This window comes from Chamaea fasciata, unplaced genomic scaffold (assembly GCF_029207755.1).
Source record: "Chamaea fasciata isolate MVZ Bird 193981 ecotype frontalis unplaced genomic scaffold, bChaFas1.0.hap1 SCAF_3, whole genome shotgun sequence".
Lineage (NCBI taxonomy): Eukaryota > Metazoa > Chordata > Aves > Passeriformes > Sylviidae > Chamaea > Chamaea fasciata.
In genome coordinates, this window is record NW_027094088.1 from 70,871,084 (window position 1) to 70,893,695 (window position 22,612).

At 42.5% G+C, this 22,612-nt stretch overlaps 1 protein-coding gene across 2 annotated transcripts; it reads left to right on the top strand.

The window, feature by feature from the left end:
- Positions 1 to 771: 771 nt before the first annotated feature.
- Positions 772 to 14,413, top strand: POPDC3 (popeye domain containing 3). 2 transcript variants are annotated; one of them, XM_066179486.1, is made up of 4 exons: positions 772 to 844; positions 9,557 to 10,298; positions 12,030 to 12,138; positions 13,232 to 14,413. In XM_066179486.1, exons 2-4 carry the CDS (start codon positions 9,808 to 9,810, stop codon positions 13,559 to 13,561), a joined length of 930 nt encoding a protein of 309 aa, XP_066035583.1. In that variant the 5' UTR covers positions 772 to 844; positions 9,557 to 9,807; the 3' UTR covers positions 13,562 to 14,413. The 2 variants fall into 2 exon arrangements, with proteins under 2 accessions (XP_066035583.1, XP_066035584.1); XM_066179487.1 differs by lacking the exon at positions 772 to 844 and adding an exon at positions 9,381 to 9,449.
- Positions 14,414 to 22,612: the final 8,199 nt, after the last annotated feature.

The window sequence follows — 22,612 nt, forward strand, 5'->3', positions numbered from 1 at the left end:
GAGGCATTTGCTTCTTCCGAAACGAAGGAACTGAAAACGGGGTATGAATGCTGCGCCAGCCTTGTGATGAAGGCGATCCTGAAGGCGTGCATCTCCCTGCTGAAGAACCACCTTGCCGGGGTGAGTAGGTGAAAGGGAAGAGAATTATAATTTCATTTTTTCCAAACCAGCAGCTGCAGACAGTTTAACCCCAAGACCGCCGTGCCAGGAGCGGCAGGTTTAGCGTGCCCGTCCAGCCCGGCACCTGGGCTGCGCCTGCGGCGGGTTTTACTGTGCCCAAGTTCAGGGCTCTGCCGTCCCCGAGGGCTCCCCGCCGCCGGCGGCCCGGCCTTCCCCGTACCCCCGCCCCGACGGCTTCGGCGGCCACCGGGGAGCGGGCCCGGGCCGGGGGAGCCCCGGGGGAGCGGGGCCGCCGCCGCAGGAGGGGCTCTGTGGGACGGGCGGCAGCTCCCGCCGCCGCGGCTCCCCCGGGACTGCCCCGGCCCGGCCCGGCCCGGCTCGGCTCCCCGGGGCTCCCCCGGGACTGCCCCGGCCCGGCCCGGCCCCGCTCCCCGGGGCTCCCCCGGGACTGCCCCGGCCCGGCCCGGCCCCGCTCCCCGGGGCTCCCCCGGGGCTGCCCCGCGCCCGCCCGCAGCCCCGGGCCCGGCGGAGGCGCCTGCGCGCTGCGGCCGCTCGGTGCCGGCCCCGCTGGCGCCGCCCGCAGCTCCCGCCGCTCCTCTGCCTATTTTAGTCACAGCCGCGGCTCTGTGCCCGCCGCGGGACGCGGGGCCGCCACCGGCGACGAGCGGCAGCCCGAGTCCGTCCCGTCCGGGCGGCCGGGAAACTTTCCCGGGGCGCGGGGCAGGTAAGGGGCGCGGGCAGGGCGGGGGCCGAGCCGAACCGAGCCGGGGCGGGCAGAAGCCCCGGCGCTGCCTCCGCCCGCCCCCCGCCGGCGCTGTCCAGCCAGGGAGCGCTCGGAGCGCCGCCCGCCCTGCCCGGGGCCGGGGGCGAGCGGAGCTGGGGCCGCCTCCGGCACCGCCGCGCTCCGGGACACCCGCGCCGGGAAAGGGGCGGCGGCGGGAGCGGCGGTCCGGGGAGGGCTGCTCGCCCTGAGGATTCGGCGGCGTCCTGAGCGGGGGTTACAAGGGGTCACTGTCCCGAGAGGGAAGCCCTCCCTCCCTGCGTGCCCGGCGGGGGTAACCGGAGCTCCCGAGTCAGCCCTGCCTGGAAGTTGGAGAGCTCTGCCGTGTCCCCTCTAGAGAGGAGCGCGACGTCCTGCACAGCGCTTCTCCTCGCCAGGGCTCTGTCTGAAGTGGGACCCTTCGCTGTGTGCCTCGGATTAGGCTTTGTCCCTTAGGACAGCGGGGTTTCTGGTTCTGCCTGAGTGCTGCAGCTCATTGACAGAAGAGCTGGCTCGGGGAGTATCTCTACTGTCACAAAACCACCTCGAAATCCGGGGATTTCTTCCTCCGGCTGGGGGTTTGCCTCGTGGGTTGGCGTTATTTGATTCTTCTCCCTCTCCATCAACTAATGGTAAGAGCAGATGAACTCTGAAATTGCATTTGCAGTCGCTCCTTTCCAAAGATAGAAAGAGCAACACAAAGCACTTCTCTTCCCCAAACTACAGGGGTTTTTTGCCAAACACATTCTTCCAAACTGTAACATTTTTTTCATCTGTTCTATAAATCTTTGTGTGTCTTTAGACTGTCAGTCACTTTATGGGCAAATATTTTATGTAGCAGATCTCCTGTAATACTGAGTCACAGACCACCTGATAGTGTTACAGAGATGTCATGGATGAAGCCTGGGTTCCAGAACTAGGGCTTCTTGCTTTGTTCTTTAATGGGAATATGTTTCTATACATACAAGTTAAAATGTCTTCACTGACCACAGAAAAACAAAGGGATGGTTTCCACTTCTGCAGAACTGGTCCTGTTCAGGCTTTCCACAAAGTTCTGTGTGGTGCCAAATAATAAAGTAGCTTAAAATGTCACGCTTTAAAGAAATGCCTTGCCTGCAAAATAGTGAGTACACTGCAAGTCCTCTAGTGAAACAGAAGAAAACGGTAACTGTGGTCAGTTGTGGTTCCTGACACAAACTTTGCCTTCACAGATACTTTAAAGCTTTTATGACAGAAGTTGAGAACAATTTGTTTATTAAGGATTCAAGAAAAGCATTGTTAACTGAAGCTACGTTTGATCTTTTTATTAAGAGTGTGGGCTCTTCAGAGAGGGGATTTTATTTTGTCATTTTAGTGTGTTCCCCTACTTTGCGAAGCAGAGCTTTGGTCAGTGTCTTCAGATGATGTGTTTCTGTGTTTGGAGTCATGGCTCATGGCACATCTCTGTAAACCAGTTGTACAGGCAGGTATGGTGTGGTGAACCAAGCCTCTTTTTTGGGAAATGAAGTTCATGTCAGGTGGTTGGTTTCATGGGAATACATTCCCACTGAAAGGCACTACTGCATCATACAGACTCATTTAAGTGGAATTCTGCAGAGTTCAGCTGTAGTTCATTAACCCACTTTTAAAGTGAAATTGCCTTGTGGCGGCTTTCTCCACTATTAATTTAAAAGCTGAACTGCAGAGAAGCCTGAACTTGTACTTCCTTTCAAGTTTTATTCTAAGACACAATAAAACAGACTCTCTGAATTGTTTTTTGGTAATGCCATTCAGTATTCAAGAGCCTTGCTCAAATTTATCCAAGTGCTGGTGATCTTTAAAAAAAAGTCTGACTGCCATTCTGTATTAATGTTTCTAGGAGCAAAAGAACTTTAAAAAATGAGAGAGGGGGATTATACGTCTTAATTTGGTGGGAATATTGCGTCTACTTATGGTTCATTAATTGATTCAAATTGAAAGAAAAATGTATTTTTTTTCATTTCAGACACTGTCTAGATGATAAAATAGCATTTTCAACATTGTCTTTGCAACCACAGAGGGTTGCATTGTATATTGTACAGTGATAAATGAGGAATTGTTGAAGTACTGGAAGTTGTGTATAGTTAGCTGGTATTTAAATAATTAAAGACTAAATACCAGCTTCATTGTATGCAGAGCTCCTAATGAGCCTTAAACTGTTCTTTCTGTACAATTGTGGGGTTTCTTTTTCTCTTGAGGCCTCCCCCACCCAGCTTTTTTCCACTTCCTAAAAAGATTAGTAGGAATATAAGCAAATTGTAGGCAGAATCAGGCTTTCCCAGCTTCACCCAAACAAGCTCAGTGAGTGGAAAGTCCTATGAAACATCTCCTGTTGAAGAGCTGTGGTTTGGAGACAGCAGCTCTGCATCTGCTGCAACAGGGAGATGGGAGACAGGCCCAGCTTAGCAAGGAGGACAAGCAGTCACTGGCCTTGTGCCTTTTGGTGGGTTCTTCATGTGGAGCACTGGCTTCAGTGCAGAGGTGGCACTGGGGTGTCTCCAGGGTTGGGCAGCTGCTGGCTCAAGGGGTTGCTTGTATGAACAAACTTTAGCATGGTAGCCTAAATTCTGCCTGACCAGAACAGAGCTTTGGCCCTGGAAAGTCCTGCTTGGCTGGTGGTCGTGTCTCAGTGCTGCCCTGAAGGCAGTGAAGTACCACTGTTGGCTGGACATATCCTAGCTGACTATTTTGCTGGGAGCATTCCCAGACGGATTACTGTCTGGGAAGGTATCACGTCACATGGATGATGTTGGTGTGGCAGGTCCAGTTTGGGAATTGCAGCCCAAGTGGGTACTGGAAGGACCAGGAAGAGTGTAGTCTGACTGCTTTTCCTAAGGCCTGAGAAACTTTACCTTCTATGTGGCAGCCTCTGCTTGGAGCACTGATCCAGTGGGTGAGACAGCAATGAGACATGGATGGGACATGGGATGCCTGCCTCAACCAGAGTGCTAATCCATCTTCACTCCTTCCATGAGTGTGCTCCCAGTAGCTCATTTTGACTCATGTGGGTGGGTCACTTGCTGCCCTTCTTGTTGCAGCTGTGACGTTGTGCAGAAGGGACACAGAACTGCACTGCAATCCCTCTTGATTCTGCCAAGAGGATGCTCACCCAGGGAGTAGGATCCTCAGGCTTGGTTGCTCAGGTTGCAGACAGGCTTCACGGTAAAATGTTCACATCCCTTTCTTTGAACACATCCCTTTCTTTGAAAACCATTCACAGGAAGGGATGCTGGCTCCAAGTGGATGAAGATTTCATCTATAATGCCTACAGGAGGGATCATTTCAGAGATACACCTGTCTTCAGTGTTTTCTGCTGTCTAAAGTAGCTGTTAGTTGGTATCTGAGATAGGCTTCTGGATTTCTCTGGGAAGACCAGCTCCAAACCTTTCTAGGTACATACAACTTTTTTTTATATCAAGTAACTCAAGACAAAAGTACAGGAGACATTGTTGCCATCATCTAATGTGATTTCCTGTAGCATAAAAATTAGAATCATAGTAAATAATTTTTTCCCAATAATATACCCAGATTTATCTTAGGGATCAGACAGCATCTTAACTTAATTCCTAGCAAAGGAAGTCTTTAAAGCCATCCTGCTAATTAATTACCTTTTCTATGCATGCTTGTGTGTCTTTGAAATCTGAATATATCTCGTTTCATAGTGACTGATTATCTTGATACCTAGATATCAAGATACCAAGACTAGATATCTTGTCTTTTAGATTGGGTCATCCTTTTCTTCCTCATCTTCCTTCCACCTTCCTGCAGGCTGCATTTTGTTGGGGAAACCTTGTGTTTTCCGGTATTATAATTACAGCTTTCTCTAGGCTATTGTCTCAAGAAGTTTAAGTTAAATGTAGCTTGTGTTGTTAGTTACAGTCCTTATTGCTGCATGCATGTTCTCCGCCGGAAGTGGGTCCAGGGACAGTTTATCACTGAAAACAGCTGGTTTACCTGCCCATATTTGCCTAGAGGCACGGAGCCATAGCTCCTATGTGCCCTAAAATAGACACTGCATTGCAATTAAGGGTTTGGTTCTCTTGGTCCCTGTGGGCATCTAGCCCCACTGCAGAAGGAAAGTGGCTTGGGGAAAGTGTGCAACACAAACGGGGATCAGGAGTGACAGGTGTCAGTGGGGGCCACAGAGGGGATTCCAGAGATGTAGGGGCAGTGGAAGGAAGGGGTGTCTCAATGGACATATGCCTTTACTTTGCATGTGAAACTACTTGATGAAATTAAGGAGCAGTTTCTTTTTATAATCTAAATCATGTTACATCAGATAGAATTTGTAAGCCTAGATGGGTGCTTGGAGCTCATCCTTCTGGAAGTGGGGGGATGTCTAGGCCAGGAGGACCCCGCCCTGGCTGGAGGGAATGCCTTGCCCCTGGTGGAGTTGCTGGAGTGTTGAGCCAGGCTGTGACTCCTAGCTCATGTGTAAACATACACACTGTAGTGTGCTAACTCCACCATAATCTCATCTTGTGCAAAGGAGTGTATATGCTGTAAAGGAAAATCTTTCCTTTTGCTTCCAAACCTGTAGCAAACTATTCATCCAGTCTGCTTACGGGATTAGCATGTACAGCTCTATAGCCTGTCAACATGTACAGTGTGAAAGTGCTGAGGGCTTTCTTTCAGAGTGCTTGGGATAAGGCAGCTAAAGAATGGACTATTCAAACTCTGAATAGCTTTACTTTTGACTTAAATAAAAAAGACCAAAGAGAGAACTGCTGGTGGCCTCAGGACTTTTAGGGTTTCTTTATTTGCAGGAATTATTGTGATCCAGACACAGTAGCTAACACTTAGAGCTTCTCAGAGTTGAATTTGAATCATCAGCGACAAAAATGGGGTAAAGTACATGGTTGTTGAGCAAATTAAAAATGTACATAATAGGTAACTGTGTGAACACCGCAATGTAGGGGCAAAACACCCATTTGAGGAGGGGGAAGGTTGTAATGTGTATTTGTGCAATGCAAATTCTTCCTGTTTTGATTGTCTTAGTGTACTGTTTATATGAAATTTTAAGTTTCCAGCAGGTATTTATTTGGTAGCATATAAGTGAAACATTCCATTTTCTGCTTTGAAACTCCAGCAAACTCTGTGATTTTAACACTTTCTGAGGACAACTTAGTCCTCTCAGCACTGCTGTTTATTTTAAAGAAGTCCATGCCACTGTATATTGCTCACATCTCTAGTCTGGGCTGATTTTTCGCATGTCTTCATCTGCTCCTGCTGGAGAAGGTGGGATGTGTGGTGGGACAAGACACTTGGAAGCACGTCAGTAATTCAGCCTGTGTTGGCAGGGCACATCTTCCTGAGCTGGGAGGACTCATCTTGCATGAAGCTCAGGTTTTGGCAGCCTACAGATGTCAGTGTGTGTCGCTTTGATTACGGCAGTCCCATGGCAGGGACTGTGCTGTGCATGGTGCTCCTTCTCCATAGACAGGGCATGGAGGAGAGGGTACTCAGTGTTTGCTTGGGAAGACACAGTTCTTCAGCCTTATAAGCCAAGACATGTGCTTTAAATGCAGTTTCCTGCTTGCTGGATCATCACCATCAGATGAACTTGTAGCAATAACTGTTCACCACAGCCTGGGCAATTGAAGCAGGACATCAAACAAAGCAGAAGGCCAAAGCACCTCAGTGACAGGATGGTGTCCCCTCCAGGTGCCTACAAATGATAATGTTGTGCTACTGTGGAGGATGGCTCAGTTGGTATCTGTTTGGTTTTTTGGTTTGGGGGATTTTTTTTCTCCTCCACAACCTCACTTGCAATGGCCTAATTGGAGTGACTGTTCCAAAGCCCTCAAGAGTTTAAATTTTGGACTTGTAGGAACTATAAAGAAAAATGTGAAAGGCCTTTTCTAGCACTAAATACATTTCAAATTTGGAAATTTTACTATACTAAGGCCCATACCTATTATTGTCTCTGCTCTATTTACAATTTCCAACAATTTTTAGCTCCCAAATATTAGAATAATTTCTTATTTGAGAAGAGCTGTATCCTCTCTTTCTGCCAGCAGTTTGCTGGCAGCAAGCATGCCTGCCCTTCACCATAACCCTGAGAAATCAGTCCCATTAGGAGCAGGTTTTGTCAGTATTTCCAGAGGGTTTGGTTTTGCCTGCACACCTTGTGTAGCTCAGGAGATTGTTGTCTTGGTAATGCTGTGCTCTGGGCTAGCACTGGCCTCCCTCCTTTGCCCTTCCTCTTGCCTGGAAGGAGAGAGGCCCTCTCCAGTCTGGGAGATGCTGCAGCACAGTAAAAGTTCTCATTGTGTAGAACTAATGGAATAAGTGGGAATTTTCCACACAGTGGTTTTGGAAGAGAGATCCCAGTCTGAAAATGAACAGTTACAAATGCAGAACAGTTTTCTCAGGACTTTGTTTTTTACGTATTATGACCCTATATCTGTATCCTTGTGGTGTGCTGTTCTTTTCAAATTATTTTGGCCCATCTTGTCATTAATAGATGCTTTACAGAAACTCTGTGAGCTGTAGTGTGGGCAGACTGAGAATGCAGTTAGTGAATTAAAAACTGTACATACATTCTGTGAAAGTGCTATTATGTCATGTCAAATTATTGCAATGTGTGGCATTACATGATGAAAAAATGTTGGTAAAGTAAATTACTGATCCACCGTGATTTTGTTTGTGGCATGCATACAGTTTCCAGTGTAACTCCTCAGTCATAGTTCCCTTCAAAACACTGGATTTTATTATTCTTATTCAGAAATTAGGGTCTTCAGTAAAACTGCTTGGAGCAAAATGTTGGCAGGAGAGTAGAATAGCAATAATCCAAAATCACTGTTATCAGTGATTCCCTTTAAAACAAACAATCAGTCAAACAAAAAATTTCTGCCACTGATTTCTGACCATGTAATGGAAATACTGACTGAAATCAGAACACAAGGTCTGGGAACTGCATGTTCCAGTTTTATTTTATTTTCATTCAAAAATCGTAAACCCCTTGATCGCAGAAGTACCACCAAAATACCTCATGATCTTACCATACCTAGGTAGCTTCTTTATAGCTGATGCAATTTCCATCTCCTGGTTTCCAAGGGATAAATCCTAAATCTGAGGGGAATCCTGTACCAGAGGAGAATATTTAGATAAAGAAACAAACTGAAAAAGTTATAGTTGTAAACCACCATATTCTTGTAATGCTGGTTCTTACACTGCAGGAGGATTTTGAGCATTGTAATTTGGAGAGATTCTGTGCTCTTTAACTGTGGTATTTGTATGGACCAGTGACTTTTCCTATCACTACTCCCAGAGAGGGAGAGTTTCCTCCTAACTTGTTCTTCTGAGCTCTGCTGCTCAGTTGTTTGGGATTTTATGTCTTTATTTAGCACCAGTGTTATTCAATCATAGAATTCATGTTGAGGTTTGAATAAACTTTAAAGAAGTAATGCTGTGGTGGCTAGGAAATACGATACAAATTTTCTTTATTAATTTCTTAGACCTGTCACTGTAAAAGAAGCACCTCTGAAAGCCCTGATGAATGATGCTGGATGCTTCACTGCAACGGCAGTGCTTTTAAAGTATTGACTTCTGTGGCTCTTGAGAGGGGAAAAAAACCCCAAACTACTTTGATATTCTAGAGAATCTGATAATTTTGATAACAAGATAGTTCTTAGTTTCCTTGCTGTTCTACCAGGAAAAGAACCAGACAGTAAGGCTTTGGAAGGTTTCAATTCTGATTACACCACTAATATATTCTAGTCTTGCAATTTCTACCATTTATAATCTCACATTGAAGTGTGTATTTTTATTTTAAAAGATAGATATGGAAAGCTGGTTTTGATTTTTTGTTTTTAGATTTATATTGGTGTTTCTTTCTGGCTTCTTGGTTGTGTTTTCCTTTTAAAACTCTTAGGAATACATCACCATATGAAAATGAATAGCATGTTTCACCTTTTGGAGTAACGATAAAAATATGTGGTCCATGGCATGAAATTCTATGATGTAGAGCTTTGAATGTTATAAAATTGCTTTGTAAATGTCCCTTGAGTCTTATTTTGCAGGACTACTTACTTCATGTTCTAATAACATAATCTGTATCAAGATGCCCTTAAGCTTTGTAGTCTTCCTTACATATGACAGGGATTTTTTGCCTGTTATCCTTGGAGTAGAAAAGACCATCCCCTGTGACACTTGGGTTTTTTCTTGTTGTGGTGTTTGTGGATGGAGTTTGTTGTCTCCAGGAACAGAGAGCAGCTTTGCTCACCCCGTTAATCAGAATGATTTGACCGAAATCCAGAGATGGAGGAGGTGAACAAGGAAGAAGAATTCGCTGTCTCTCCTTGTTAAAAAGCCATGTAGGACATTTTAAAAGGCTCTCAGGGAGCAGGGTCTGGATCAACAAATCCAACTACCTTTTCAGCAGTGAGGCTGTACGAAGGCTTGTCACAGGATGTTGTGAATGCAACACACAGCTTTACATGGATTCAGTGGCAGTTCAATGGTTGCTACAGGGATCACAGATACAGGAAACATGATCTTCAGCTGCATTCATACTAAAGTTTGATCCTGGAATCACAGAGCTGCAAGGGTAATTGGATTGTAATGCAGTCTGTGGTTCTATGCAATAAAACTTTGATACAATTTAATTGGTGAAAATAATTTTGTAAGTAATTAATCTTTTCTTCACTTGTCCAGATCAGATGAAGCTACAGATGACATGACCAAAGTCAAAACAATGCATGAACTGATGAGAAACAGCACTGAGAAAGTTAGCTGCTTAGTTGCTGGAAATCCTAAGTGCGACTTCAGTACCAAAAGAGACCCTGATGTTATGTGATCATTGAGCAGAGTCTGCAAGAATGGAAAACCAAAGGAAAACCAAAACTAGGTGCATCTCATAAATAAAAATTTTCAAGATTCAGCTGAATGAAAAAATTATTCCAGCCATGGGAGAAAATGCAAGTTTTTGGGAAAGTTTGATATATGCACATCCTACGTGTACCACCTGGAAGCAAGAGGCAGAGGGATCTATCTACCACCTAGCCAGTATTTTCTTTGTTGTGGGCTTCATGGGTGGAAGTGGATTCTTTGGGCTCCTCTACGTCTTCAGCTTGCTTGGACTGGGCTTTCTCTGCTCTTCTGTCTGGGCTTGGCTGGATGTGTGTGCTGCTGATATATTCTCCTGGAATTTTGTACTGTTCGCTATATGCTTCGTCCAATTCGTTTATGTTACCTACCAAGTCCGGAGTGTTGCCTTTGACAAAGAATTCCAGGAACTCTACAGTGCTCTCTTCCAGCCTCTGGGGATTTCCTTGACTGTGTACAGGAAGATTGTCTTGTGCTGCGATGCAGAAGTGATTACCCTGGAGAAGGAACATTGTTACGCCATGCAGGGCAAAACACCTATTGACAAACTGTCCTTGCTTGTGTCAGGCAGGTTCGTATGGCTTTGTTCAGGTTTTATGCAAATATCTTTATTTTTCTCACCTTATTGAAAATGAAAGAAAAAAAAGAAAAAGAAAAAGCCTAATTCGTGTCTTGTTTATTTTCCAGTACAATAGATGAAATATTAATGGAAGTAATATAAATATTAATAGGTTAAATACACTTGTCTGTGATAGCACTAGCATAAAAACACTAAGCACAGAATCTGTAATAGCATAAAGAAAAGAATTTGAAGTCATTCTATTCCAGGCTGCTGTATCATAGCATTTAATAGGTTAGGCAGATAAAGGGAATAAATGTGGGCTTTCAGTGTTCGGGTTATGGCTTGCTGTCTATCTGCTGCCTAGCTGATGAGCACAGCATCTGTCTTATTTTTCTTTACTAGTATCATCTGAAATGGGACAAAAATTGGTTACAAAACTGAATATACTGAGATAAGCTCTGTTTAGTAGAGATCTTGCTTTGATACAGATTGTATTCAGATGCTTTCAAAGGGGTGGGAGAAGAGTATCTGTAAGGAAAGGAAAAAGGCTTAAAAGTGCCCTTTCTTTACAATGAGCCTTATCAAAACTTGCAGACCTGGGTCTACAGTTACTATATACTGTGGCCCTGTGTTAGACCCTGAGGCAGTAAATCCACTTGCTGTACTCCCTGCTTCCAGGAGAGCCTTCTGGCAGCTTTGCTGATGCTTTCCTGGAGGGAAACCATAGCTTTTGTACTGTATGCAAAGCAGGTAGTAGGTCGAGAGTAGGTGGGACACCCAGAAGTGATGGACATGGATTGTCCTTGATGGGACACTTGGTGGGTGCTTTTTGACAGCCTGCTGCGTGGATAGATGGAACTTGTAGGCAGCTTGACACTCAGCTGACTTAGGACTACTTGCAATGAACAATATGGATTGCGGGCAGTTTTCCTTAGTGACACCCTGGTTCAGAGTATTCTTGGGAGCTCTCTAGGAAGTACCTCATGGAAGTTGCTTTTGGTCTTACCAAAAGAGAGCTATCCATCCTTCTATATGCCCAGCCAGTTAGTAATCACCCAGAGTTCTTGCTACCCGTCACCGTGTAGTACAGGGCTACTTGTGTGCCTTCAAATCTATATGTTATTTGAAAAGTAGCAAGGAAAGGAAATTTTTCTTTGGCATCTTCAGAAGGCCACAGCATTCACCCAGAGATCCCTTACTTCCAAGCTGTTATTCTGGCTCCAGACACGGTCCTGTGGCCATGTAATTTGTGTTAAATGTGCAGAGAGGCCTACCTAACACGTGCCATGGGGCACTTCTGCTTCCCACTCCCAGTTTTTGCCACTTTGTTCTCACTAAAGTGCGTATTTGCCAAAATTAGAAGTAGATACCATGGTTTTCAGGAGGAGCAGGTAAATGCTGTTACGGGCATTGGTCTTTCACCTCTCCAGTGCATGATGGCCTTTTAATGGCAAATCTTGTGCATCACTGCACAGACCTACCACAGAGAGAATAATGTGGTTAGAGTAAGGCTTGGAAAGATTTCCTTACCAGTTGCAGGGTTGTCTTGTATTCTCTTTCAATTGGCTTGAGTAAGTTGGGTTCAAAAATATAATTAGGATAATGTTGGCCATTGATTGCTTTTTAATGCTTTCAAAGCTTTACTTAAATTCCTCAGAATAGTAGAAATAGCACATTCTTGTAGTAGTCATTGCTGGTGTACAGGTAATGACAACAAATTAACACATCTTATCTCGGTAGGATCAGAGTGACAGTTGATGGGGAGTTTCTGCATTATATTTTTCCTCTTCAATTTCTGGACTCTCCTGAATGGGATTCACTGAGGCCCACAGAAGAGGGAATTTTCCAGGTAAAAGTTAAGGCATTTCTTTTCTTTTTTTTTTCTTTTTTTTTTCTTTTTTTTTCTTTTTTTTTCTTTTTTTTTTTTCTTTTTTTTTTCTTTTGTTTTCCTTTTTTTGTGTGTGGTTTTTTGTTTGTTTGTTTTGTTTTTTGGTTGTTTTGTTTTGTTTTTATTTGGTTCGTTGGTTGGTTTTGTTTCTTTCTTGTTTGGGGTTTTTGGGGGGGGTTTGGTTTCTTTGAGTTGGTTATGGTGGGGTTTTTTGTGGTTTTTTTGGTTTTTTTGGTTTTGTTTTTTTTTTTCTAGTGCTACAGGAAACTGTTCAAGTAGTGTTCGATTTAGAAATTAATTGATTCAGCTGTGGGTTTTGCTTGTGATATTATGCAAACAAGTGGCATCCCATTAGTTTGGGGATGGACTTATCTTTATCAGCTGAACCGGTTTTGCTGTTTGTGTCTTGTTACAAGAAAAGGGGTTTTCTGAAAGCTGATCTGGGAGGTAGGCTCTGTTTGCATTCTTTGGCTGTGCTGATATTCAGCCCTGAGAAGCCAGGTTTCCTCGGGGTGGGAAGAAGCTGGTGCTGAAGAGGTTTCCCGATGGGAGACGAGCCAGGGGAAGACGTGCCTGTGACAGCTTGGCACGGCTTCCCGCGTGGGACACGGTGTCAGCTGGGGCTGCCCCTGCGCTCTGTGAGCCCTCCCGCTGCTGTCACTTGACTGACACGCTAGCTCCTGGCTGTGTTGGATCTGATGTCTGCTGTCACGAGGACAAATGGCATTTGTTCAGACCTTTCTTTAGACCTGCCTTTTCAGCTGAGGCTGCCAAGAGTGGAGCAGGACTGAGTGCAGGGCTGAACCAGGGCATCCATGTGGCACTGAACCGGGCACGCCATATGGGCACAGGCATATTGTCATTGAGGCTGACTAGATGTGATCACTTTCTCCCTTGTCTTTTGCAAACAGTAACCTCCCAGAGCTCTCTGCCTCGGTTAAAAGGCTCTGATTGCAGTGGACAGGTTCTGCTGGGAGAGGGGAGTGCCTTCTGAGCACAGGCAGCAGCAGCAGCACCGCCTTGTCACCTGGCTGTTCGTTCCTCTCTCCTCTAGGTGACACTTACAGCAGAGACAGATTGCCGGTACGTGGCCTGGAGGAGGAAGAAGCTCTACCTGCTGTTCGCTAAGCACCGCTTCATCTCCCGCCTCTTCTCAATTCTAATTGGGAGCGACATTGCTGAGAAACTGTACGCCCTGAACGACAGGGTGCACGTGGGGCAAGGCTTTAGGTACGACATCCGCCTGCCCAACTTCTACCACGTGGCCCTGCCGGAGACCCCTCCCGTGCAGCCCTCCCAGCACGGCCACCACCTCCAGCGGGGCTCCCCCCGGCGCCAGCCCGCGGGGGTCACAAACTGCGGCCCCTTCCTCGCACCCTCCTAGGAAGGAAAGCTCTGCAGCTGCAGCCATTCCTCACAGCGATTGGGGAGGACATGGAAGGTGGCAAAGCAGAGGAGCAGAGAGACAAAAGCAGATGAAGCCAAATATGACTGACAAGTGCCATTTATGATAATTGGAGTGGGTTGAATTCCCTGCCTCAAGCCAGCGGGTTGGCTTCTGCATTTTGACTGTCTGTGCAATATGTTTACTTTCTGTTGATACTCCTGTTGATCTTCATGTCTTTTGTTTTGAAGAAGAACAAATCCTAAAAGTCTGAGGTCTTATTGCAGTTGTGGTGGCCTCTGTGGTGGTGTGTTGTTTTGTTGTTGGTTCTTTTTAAAGCAAGTCCATGGTATTTGTAATTATACTTTTCTCAAAAAAATTTGTCACAATGAAGTATAGTCAGAATAGTCAATGAAAACAAGTAAGTTGTCTTCAAAATATAGCAACTTTCTTATAATGTTCTTTTTTTATGCCTTGTGAACGGTCTCTCAATTTACATGAATAATGTTGCATAAAAAAAGACTAAGGAACGATTGCATTGGGTTTGTTTCTTAAAGAAATGAAAGATTTTGAAATGCACAGCAATATTGTTAAAAACCCAAACAAAAGAAAACAACAAATTCTGTCCCATGAGTAATTGGTTTCTCTCTGACTGTCCTTAAGAGGTATTACATGAAAACAAACATAAGTGTCATTGCTTGCATTAGAAAAATAAAACAGCTGTAACTGCTGCAAATACAGCTTAGGGAAATGGTTGTGAAGTGTTTCTGATAGAATGTGATGCTATAGGACCTGGGCTTCTGCAGTGTGAATGCCCGTCGTGACATGTACAATAAATAATGTTAGTCAATCTACTGCCAAACCACTGGAGTTTGTTGTATAATATTCTTTTTAGCTATGTTTGTCGGGAAGAGACTAAAACAGCTGCAGCAATAAATACAATTTTTAACTGACGCATTCTTGTGTAGCTTCCAGAGTCACTTTTCTGTGCCTATGAAATTCTTGATTTAGAAGATACTGTCTCCCTAATTCTGTGGTGTTTTAATGACATAAGGGAGCCTCAGATCACACTTCAGTAGGAGAGAGTTGGTTTCGACCCTTGGGGTCACTGTGCCTTTGAAGAGAAGTGTCTGAATGTCTTTGCTAACTCAACTTCCTGCTGCTCTGCCTGATGCCTGCCAGTAATCAAAAAGTAAGAAGCATTACTATTTTATGAGAACGGATTGCTGCTTGATAGGTCTGGAAGTAGATAATATTTTTAATATTTTAAAATTGCTGGCTTGTTTGGTAGGATGACCCTTGTGTGCTTCTCTATGTGTGGGTATACATATAAGTTTAGATCTTGTGAGTTGTTTCTGGAATCTTGTGAGTTGTTTCTGGAATCTTGTGAGTTGTTTCTGGAAGACTTAAGATGGTGATACAATCTTACACTTGAAGGATAATAATGCAGTATATATAAAAAAGCTATTAGGAGTGATGTGAAACACTACCTGTTTGAAGGATATTTAGTATAGAGCAAATAGAATTGTACACATTTTGCTTTTAGCATTATGTTGCTTCCTCCGAGAGGAAAACCAGCCAAACATAAATACCCCAGCATGCAACGTGGTAATCCCCAAATCATTCTCATAACCCTTCCATGCAGTGTATTCTTTATGTACTGCTTAATGCATGAAGTCTCTGAGTCACAGAGCTACTTTGTCTTGGCCAAAAGAGAATTGGAAAAAATGCAAACAGTTCACTGATGGTTTTTGAAGACCTTTCAGATGATAACTAAGGCACAAAGTGCCAGAGGTGGGCAGCATGTAGTAAGGGTGTACATCTGAGTAACAGTTTACAAACATAGAAAATACTTTAAATGCATAAAAGAGACCTTGTTCTAGACTTATGTGTAATATAAATTATTTATGTTCTTGGTTTCCTTGAATATTTGGGTTTGGCCTATTTATTCAAGAAAACTTGTCTTTACTATATTCTGATCCTACTAAAGTTAATTAGCTTGATCATCTTCACTTTAAAATAAGACCAAGAAGTCTTACTCACCCAATGTCTGTATCAAGCTTATATATTCTATTTAAGCAGAAGCGTACTGCTTAGAAAGATACTGAGGAATGATGGGTGCTTCATGACATACTTTGATAATTTTTTATTTTTTGTGACTGTTGTATGCCTTGGTTTCTATCACACACTTTCCAAACACAATACTTTCTGATTCTTTTCTCTGCTGGAATTGGTTACTGTCAGAAATCTCTACCAGGACATATCTGAGTCAATATCTGAACATACTCTTAGATTACTCAAGCTCTAATATTGTTTATGTGTTGCTACTGTCCTTGGCTTTGAGCCATTTTTTAAAAATGGTTTCTAGCTGTCCAGCATCTGGTTGAGACATGACTAGCAGAACATTTCAGCTGTAAAATAGATATTTACAATAATATAAGTACACCCAAAAGGGCTGAAAGCAAGACAGATGTTCTCTCTACCTTTGTTTTTATTTTAATCTGGACAGTACTTCTAAAATGTACAGTGAAATACACTCTGGTATGTGACTCATAAACCAGTGTTTTGGGAGGGCTGTATAATCTGCCTAAATGAAGACATACTCAGAATGATGTCAGCGAAATTAGACAAGTTTTGTGAGATCATGAACACTCAGTCGTTAGAGAGCCGGGGTCACTCAGCCTGGAGAAGAGAAGGCTCCAGGTGGTATTATATTGCAGCCTTTCAGTACTTAAAGGGACCTGCAAGAAAGATGAGGACAGACTTTTTATAGCAGGGCCTCTTGTCATGGGACAAGGGTAATGGCTTTAAATTCAAGGATATATATATATATATAAGGAGGAATTTTATTATGAGTGTTATGAAACACTGATACAGGCTGTCCAGAGAAATGGTGGATGCCTGATCCCTGGGAACATTCAAATTGGATGGAACTCTGGCCAACTTGATCTATTTGAAGATATCTCCACTTATTCAAGGGAGTTGGACTAGATGGTCTTTAAAGGTCCCTTCCAACCCAGACCATTCCATGATTCTATGATTACTTATGGGTTAATAAATATTTGGAGTTAGATGAAGTTGTGACTTGAACATCATCCAATTTATGCCTGTGTTACTACTCAGAAATGACTGTTAGTGAGGTGATCAGATTAGATTCCTTCATAATTGGTTTAAACAAGTGGATACTTGAGTCCATGCTGCTGCCAATGAGTCCTTTTCTTGATCCTGCAGTGATTCCCCTTTGCTCACATTTTACATTTTCACCAGTTCCATAACCTTCTGTGGAGTTATGTTTACATTTATATGCTGATATAGGTAAGAGTGGCAGCATCTGTGCACATGCTGATGTGGTCATTCATCAGTTGATTTTCCTAAACTTTTATAATTATATGGACATCACGTTGGAATTGCCCTTAGAGCCTACAGAGGGGTTCAAATGTGCTGCATAAGGTAGGAAAGTGTATGGCTTAGGACAGTCCAAAACAGAGGGGAGGAGGAGTAGAGGAAGAGAGAACTAAATTTCATACAAATTTTATCCAAAAAAGGTTTATTCCAAATTGGACTTCTGGCAAATTAATGTGTTGGATGCAACAATATGTAGTTAGAGCTTCAAAGCAAGTCTTTTCATCTTAGGAGCATGGGACTGACCTTGCAATTCTTTTATTATGTACTATTTTTTAACTACTGATGGTGTAAGTACAGATAACAGGTTCCATCATGCAACTTGACTCAAAACTACAGAAACTATGGAATAGCTAGAGAGGATGCATCCCAATCTACTGTTGTAGCTAAAACACTATGCAAGACAGATTTTAAGTGCTTAAAGGAAAAGGTTATTTTATTCCGTTGCCTGTGATAACAGAGGCTGCTCTTTGTGGCTGAGGAGGGCCCTCCAGGATCTATGTTTCCAGGAGCTCTTTTCCTTGCAAAAAAGCAAATTATACATTTAGAGATATGACCTCCCCTAGGATTAAACTGGAGAAGCTGAATTCATGCTTGGATGCTATTGCACAGATTTGCCATACCACAAAAAAGACATATGCTTGTAGTAATTAAATAATATGTTGATGCTACAAATTCAGGAAAAAAGTGCTCTACGGATTTTGCTTATTGTGAATGATAAATATAAGACATATTTGGTCTCAATGTACATGAAAAATTAAAACACAATATTGTGTTGCTCATATGAACAGATATTGCAAACCATGTGTTAAAAGTGAAACAAATCTGCAGCTCTTTATATGGAAGAAAACTATTTAAATAGGAAAGGAAAAAATTAGTATCTATTTGTTGAATTCAGATATGACCAGATGAATATTTTTTTATTTCTGTAATAATTGAATGCATGTTTTCCCTCCTAGCTGTTGTTACTGCATAACAGATTTTTTTTACTATGCAACAAAATAAATACCATATTAAACTGATTTGTTAATCCCTCTTGAAAATGTTTACTTTATGTACATTAATATGCATTAAAATACAATAGGTTCAGGGCTCCCTAGCAAAAACACCCTTTCTTTCTGTTTGTCTAATTCAGATTAACTTTCCTTTCTTGTAGATTTTTTAAACCCACCAGTTTCTACTTGCTGTAATTCTGCTTCTGTGGGAATCAAAAGATGTGTTGAACTTGACATGTAAATCAAGCCACCTCATGCTGATGAATCAAACTATGTAGGTGGAGCTTCATCAGCAGGAGTGTGTAGGAGAAAGGCAGCACAAGCATGTCATCACTTAGCTCTACATTTGGGGTTGCCCAAACCATGGCTAGCAATGCCCTCCTAGAGGGTCACTTGGCAGAGGGTTCTGCCAGCAGACAGTTTGGACCCAAGACATCTTTCTGCAAGCTACAAATGTTGTTAAACCTTGCTCTGGAGTGGGAAAAAAAAAAAAAAAAAAAAAGAAAGGGACCTTCCCAAAACCTTGTGAGAGCAGAAGGATTTTACAGCAATTTTTCTTCTGCTGTGGATTCACAGGCAATATTTTTTAAGTCGTCGGTTGACCTGCAGTTCCTAATTTGAGGGATTGGAGGTGAATTGTAGGGACAGGATATTTCACTACCTGAGCGAGATTTTGAAGATAAATGGTGATAAAAGATGGATGACCAAGAACTAAGACATCAAAGTCATATAAATAAACAACTGCAATAAAATAATGGTGATAAATAACTATTTCAGCAGTGAATCCCATACTCATCCTTGTATCTACTAGTAACTGTCCACCTAAACTTGCCTAAATGTGAGGGATTTAATAATTTTCTGGGAGTGAAAGCAACATTAGGCCAAGAGAGACACTGAGGCAAAAATCCCATTCAATGGATAAATGCTCTGACCATGTAATTGTATAGAAGTGGGCAGCACCATCCCCTTCTATAGAAACTGCACATCATAGGCAAGCATCAGAGCATCTCAGATCTGTGAAAGGAGGTGGGCAGGTTTCTGTCCCCAGGCAGGGATTCTGTGGGGTGATCCCAAGCAGCCTGCAGGAGTCTGGGCTCAGTGGGGATGAAGCACACATATCTCTTTAATATTTCCCATGTTTGGTTTTAGAAAGAGTGCAGGACAATCCAGATACCCAATGCTGTGCTTGGACTTCCTGTGCCTAACTGTAGGACATAGCTACAAGGGTGAGATACTGGCAGGTGAGATTTGGGATGAATTTAAAACATATTAGGTATCACCCTGTATCTTCCCATATGTGTTCTCTTACACTAGGTAAATGAAAAGCAGCTCAATCCATAACAAAAGTGAGGCAAGCCAGTTCACATCTGCCAGGATTCCCAAGGATGGGCATCAGCAATTCCTATAAAACAGCTGCTCTGCTGGAATTCCTTGCTGTGTTTTGGTCATCTAACTCTCTCACAATGAAATCTTCAAAGCTTTTATGGAATTCAGCTGTAGTAGCTATTCCATTTTACAAAGAGATAAAATATCTTGAATACTTATTTTGACTATGAAGCAAAACTCTCCTGTTTTCATTTACAGAAAAGTTGAGTCCCTCAAATGATACTTTCAAGCAGATCTCACTAGTGAGGGGAATGAAGTGCTTCTTAAAAACAGTCAGATATCCAGCACTCTGCTCTGTTTATCACTGGGTCTCCATTTTAGTGTTTGGTAACAGCTTTTCAAAAATACAGTATTCTTACAGGAAATATGTTCATTATTAAAAGAATTAATGATTAAGTATTCATAGAAAAAATACAAGAAATACTGATACATAAAATATTTTACATTGGTTTTGATTTTACAAATTATTAGTATCTTTTTGTTAACTATATTGGTTGCCATTTTAGTTCCAAAACAGCTTTTTACAGGGGTCTATGTACTTCAGCTACATGCAAAAGCAATAATCACATATATATGTATGTTTATTGCAGTCTGTATCCCTGCTTTTAACCTTATATAATAGGGTTTTGTTAGTTGTTTTTTTCTTTACAGAACAAAGAAGTATAATAAACATCGTTCAAAAGACTGGTCTTATTTATTCATTGAAATCAGAAGAAATTTTTTTGTTTTTAATTCTGTGTTTGCCTTTACTCTTAAAGATCAGGGTAGCAAGGAGCAGTTGTGGCATGCTCTAACTCAGCACACACGTTGACAGTCCTTTACAGTATGCACAGTTTGTTAAATTTTAAAAAGCTATCTCTTTCCATTTCAAAGTTCTTCTGAGCTAATCTATTTACCTTTTCTTTTCCCTCACTGTGGACTATTCTCAGTATCAAATCATGTATGCTTTCTCTGTCACTTGTTAAAAAAAAATCCTTAGACTTATATTCAGCCTCCCCCTATTTCTTTTTTGTCCTCGTTCCTCAAGTTTCTAAGTTAGCTTTTTTGATTTTATTTTTCAGTTCTGTCTGTCTGTCTAGAGATGTTAAACACTTGTTATTTGATTCCTTTGCATATCTTTATATAAAATTCTAAATCTTTATCAATCATTTTTAAAATTCCTAGAAAATGGCTGATAATGATGCAAACATCCTGAAGGTTCAGTCCTAGCCTTTGCTTCTCAACAATAGCCACAGTAAATATTAAAATGCACAGCTAAAAAAGGATTAATACTGCAGCAAAACATTAACTGTCACTGTCCCAACATCCAAAAGCATGGATACATGTGTACTCTGATGATATCTGTGATTCTTTTCGTCTCTACAGTCACACAGACTCACACAAATTCATAGGGATCTCTGCAGGGAGAATGTTGAGAGCTGCAGCTGAAATGCATTTACTTCAGGATTAGCGCAGACATCTCTCCATGATTGTTTTGAACTTTCTTTGTGCCTGGAAGTTGTCCAAAAAGGGAACAGGAAAATCACAGCCAGTTCACCCAGTGCTGCCAAATCTGCTGTAGTGGAGACCCCTAAAAATGGGCTGTCACCCAGGGAGGGGACAGATGCAGTGCAAAAGCATGGCTCTATTTACTTGTCTTCCAGTTCTGTGTGAAGTAAGAGCTGCCTCACGTTAACAGAGAGCAATGTGTCAATAACTGTCTGAGTTCCAGGCAAGCAGTGTGGTCAGACTCCATATCTGGTATTCCTCTGTTTGCAGAAAGAACCCCCTGGGACAGGTTCCCATTATTCCCCAATGCTGTGAGCGAGCTGCCCTGGCAGGGCAGTGACAAGCGTTCCATGGCTCTGCTTTAGGAAATCCAACCTGTTTTATATCAGCTCTCCTGGTTTTTTTTGGGAATCGTGATTTAGGTAGAGCTAGAGCAAGCATAGCAGGCCCTTCTATCAAGTCCCAGAAAAATCACTTGCAAGCAGTTCACAGAAATTGTTCACTGAGCAATTTCAAATAATGAACATACAAAATAAAGTGTCAGCAGGGAACTGCTCATGAATAATTTGGGAACAGGGATAATTGTTCAATGTGATTGAATAAATTGTTTACTGCACACAGTTTAGATAACTTTAATAGCAAACAATTTTACTTTGTCCTTATACCTCAGGATCATGTATCCTTTAGATAAACATCTACATCAACAGTCTGTTAAATGTTGAATACTTTGATTATTTTAGAAAAAGGTTGGCTCCTGGCTCTAAGCTAATCAATTACTATACTATTAATCAGTTGCCTGGAAGCCCTGGGATGTGATGTTTTATATCTCGGATTCAAACAAAAAGATAGCCCTCCTTGTATTAACAGGAGACGCCCTTCCTGTAGGTGTTGCATTGGAAGAATTGCCAGACTATACATCAGAAAGTGTCTGTCAGAGGGCCTGAGGTAAACATGCACTGGAATGCACATGCTCCTGTTAAATAAACCTCCAAAATACCAAAGAGCTGAGAAAGTATTTGTCGTTCACAATCTCTTCCATACGAACTTCCTTCCAATAAAACATAATTCTGAGGATGCTTTCAGGCAAAACCCATTTAAATAAATTTTCTGCAGAGACTGTGTGTGATTTTTCAGTTATACAGCACAAAATTTCAGCAAGTGGGATGGGATTTGCTAGTCTATTTTGTCCCACTCCAGACAGTTGTCAAATACACACAGGATGAATTACTTTCTAAAGGAGCCCACTTACAGAGCCTATGGAGGGAATTTAAAAGATTAGTTTAGAGTTGATGCTGAGTACGCTTCCTGAAACTATAAATAGAAACATTTCATATATCTTGCCATTGTCTGAAAATAGCCCTGTCAGCCTGGCACATCTGGGATCCTGAATACAAAGCATTTGTTCTCTTTAGTGAAAACTTTGCCTAAAAAAGGCTGTGACATTGGGCTCTCGTTTGGAAGAGGCAGAGTGCTTGCAGTTTCACGAGAAGTTTCTTCCTCATCTGCTTAGTAAAGTTTTCCAATGCCTGGCTAGGATGAACTGAGAAACAAGAGAGGGAGGTTCAGGTCTCAGCTGTGCCTCTGAACTCCTGCCTGTCCTTTCTGAGGTAAAGCACCTTCCTGCATTATCAGCAGGATGATATATTCCCTGGAATCCAGAAGAACAGGCAGGCACCAAGATGTTAAGGTTTACTGGTGAGGATCACAAAGCTGATTGCTGGAGATAAGGAGCAAGACTGAGCAATTTGCAACAACCATGTGACATTTTCTACTGTGGACT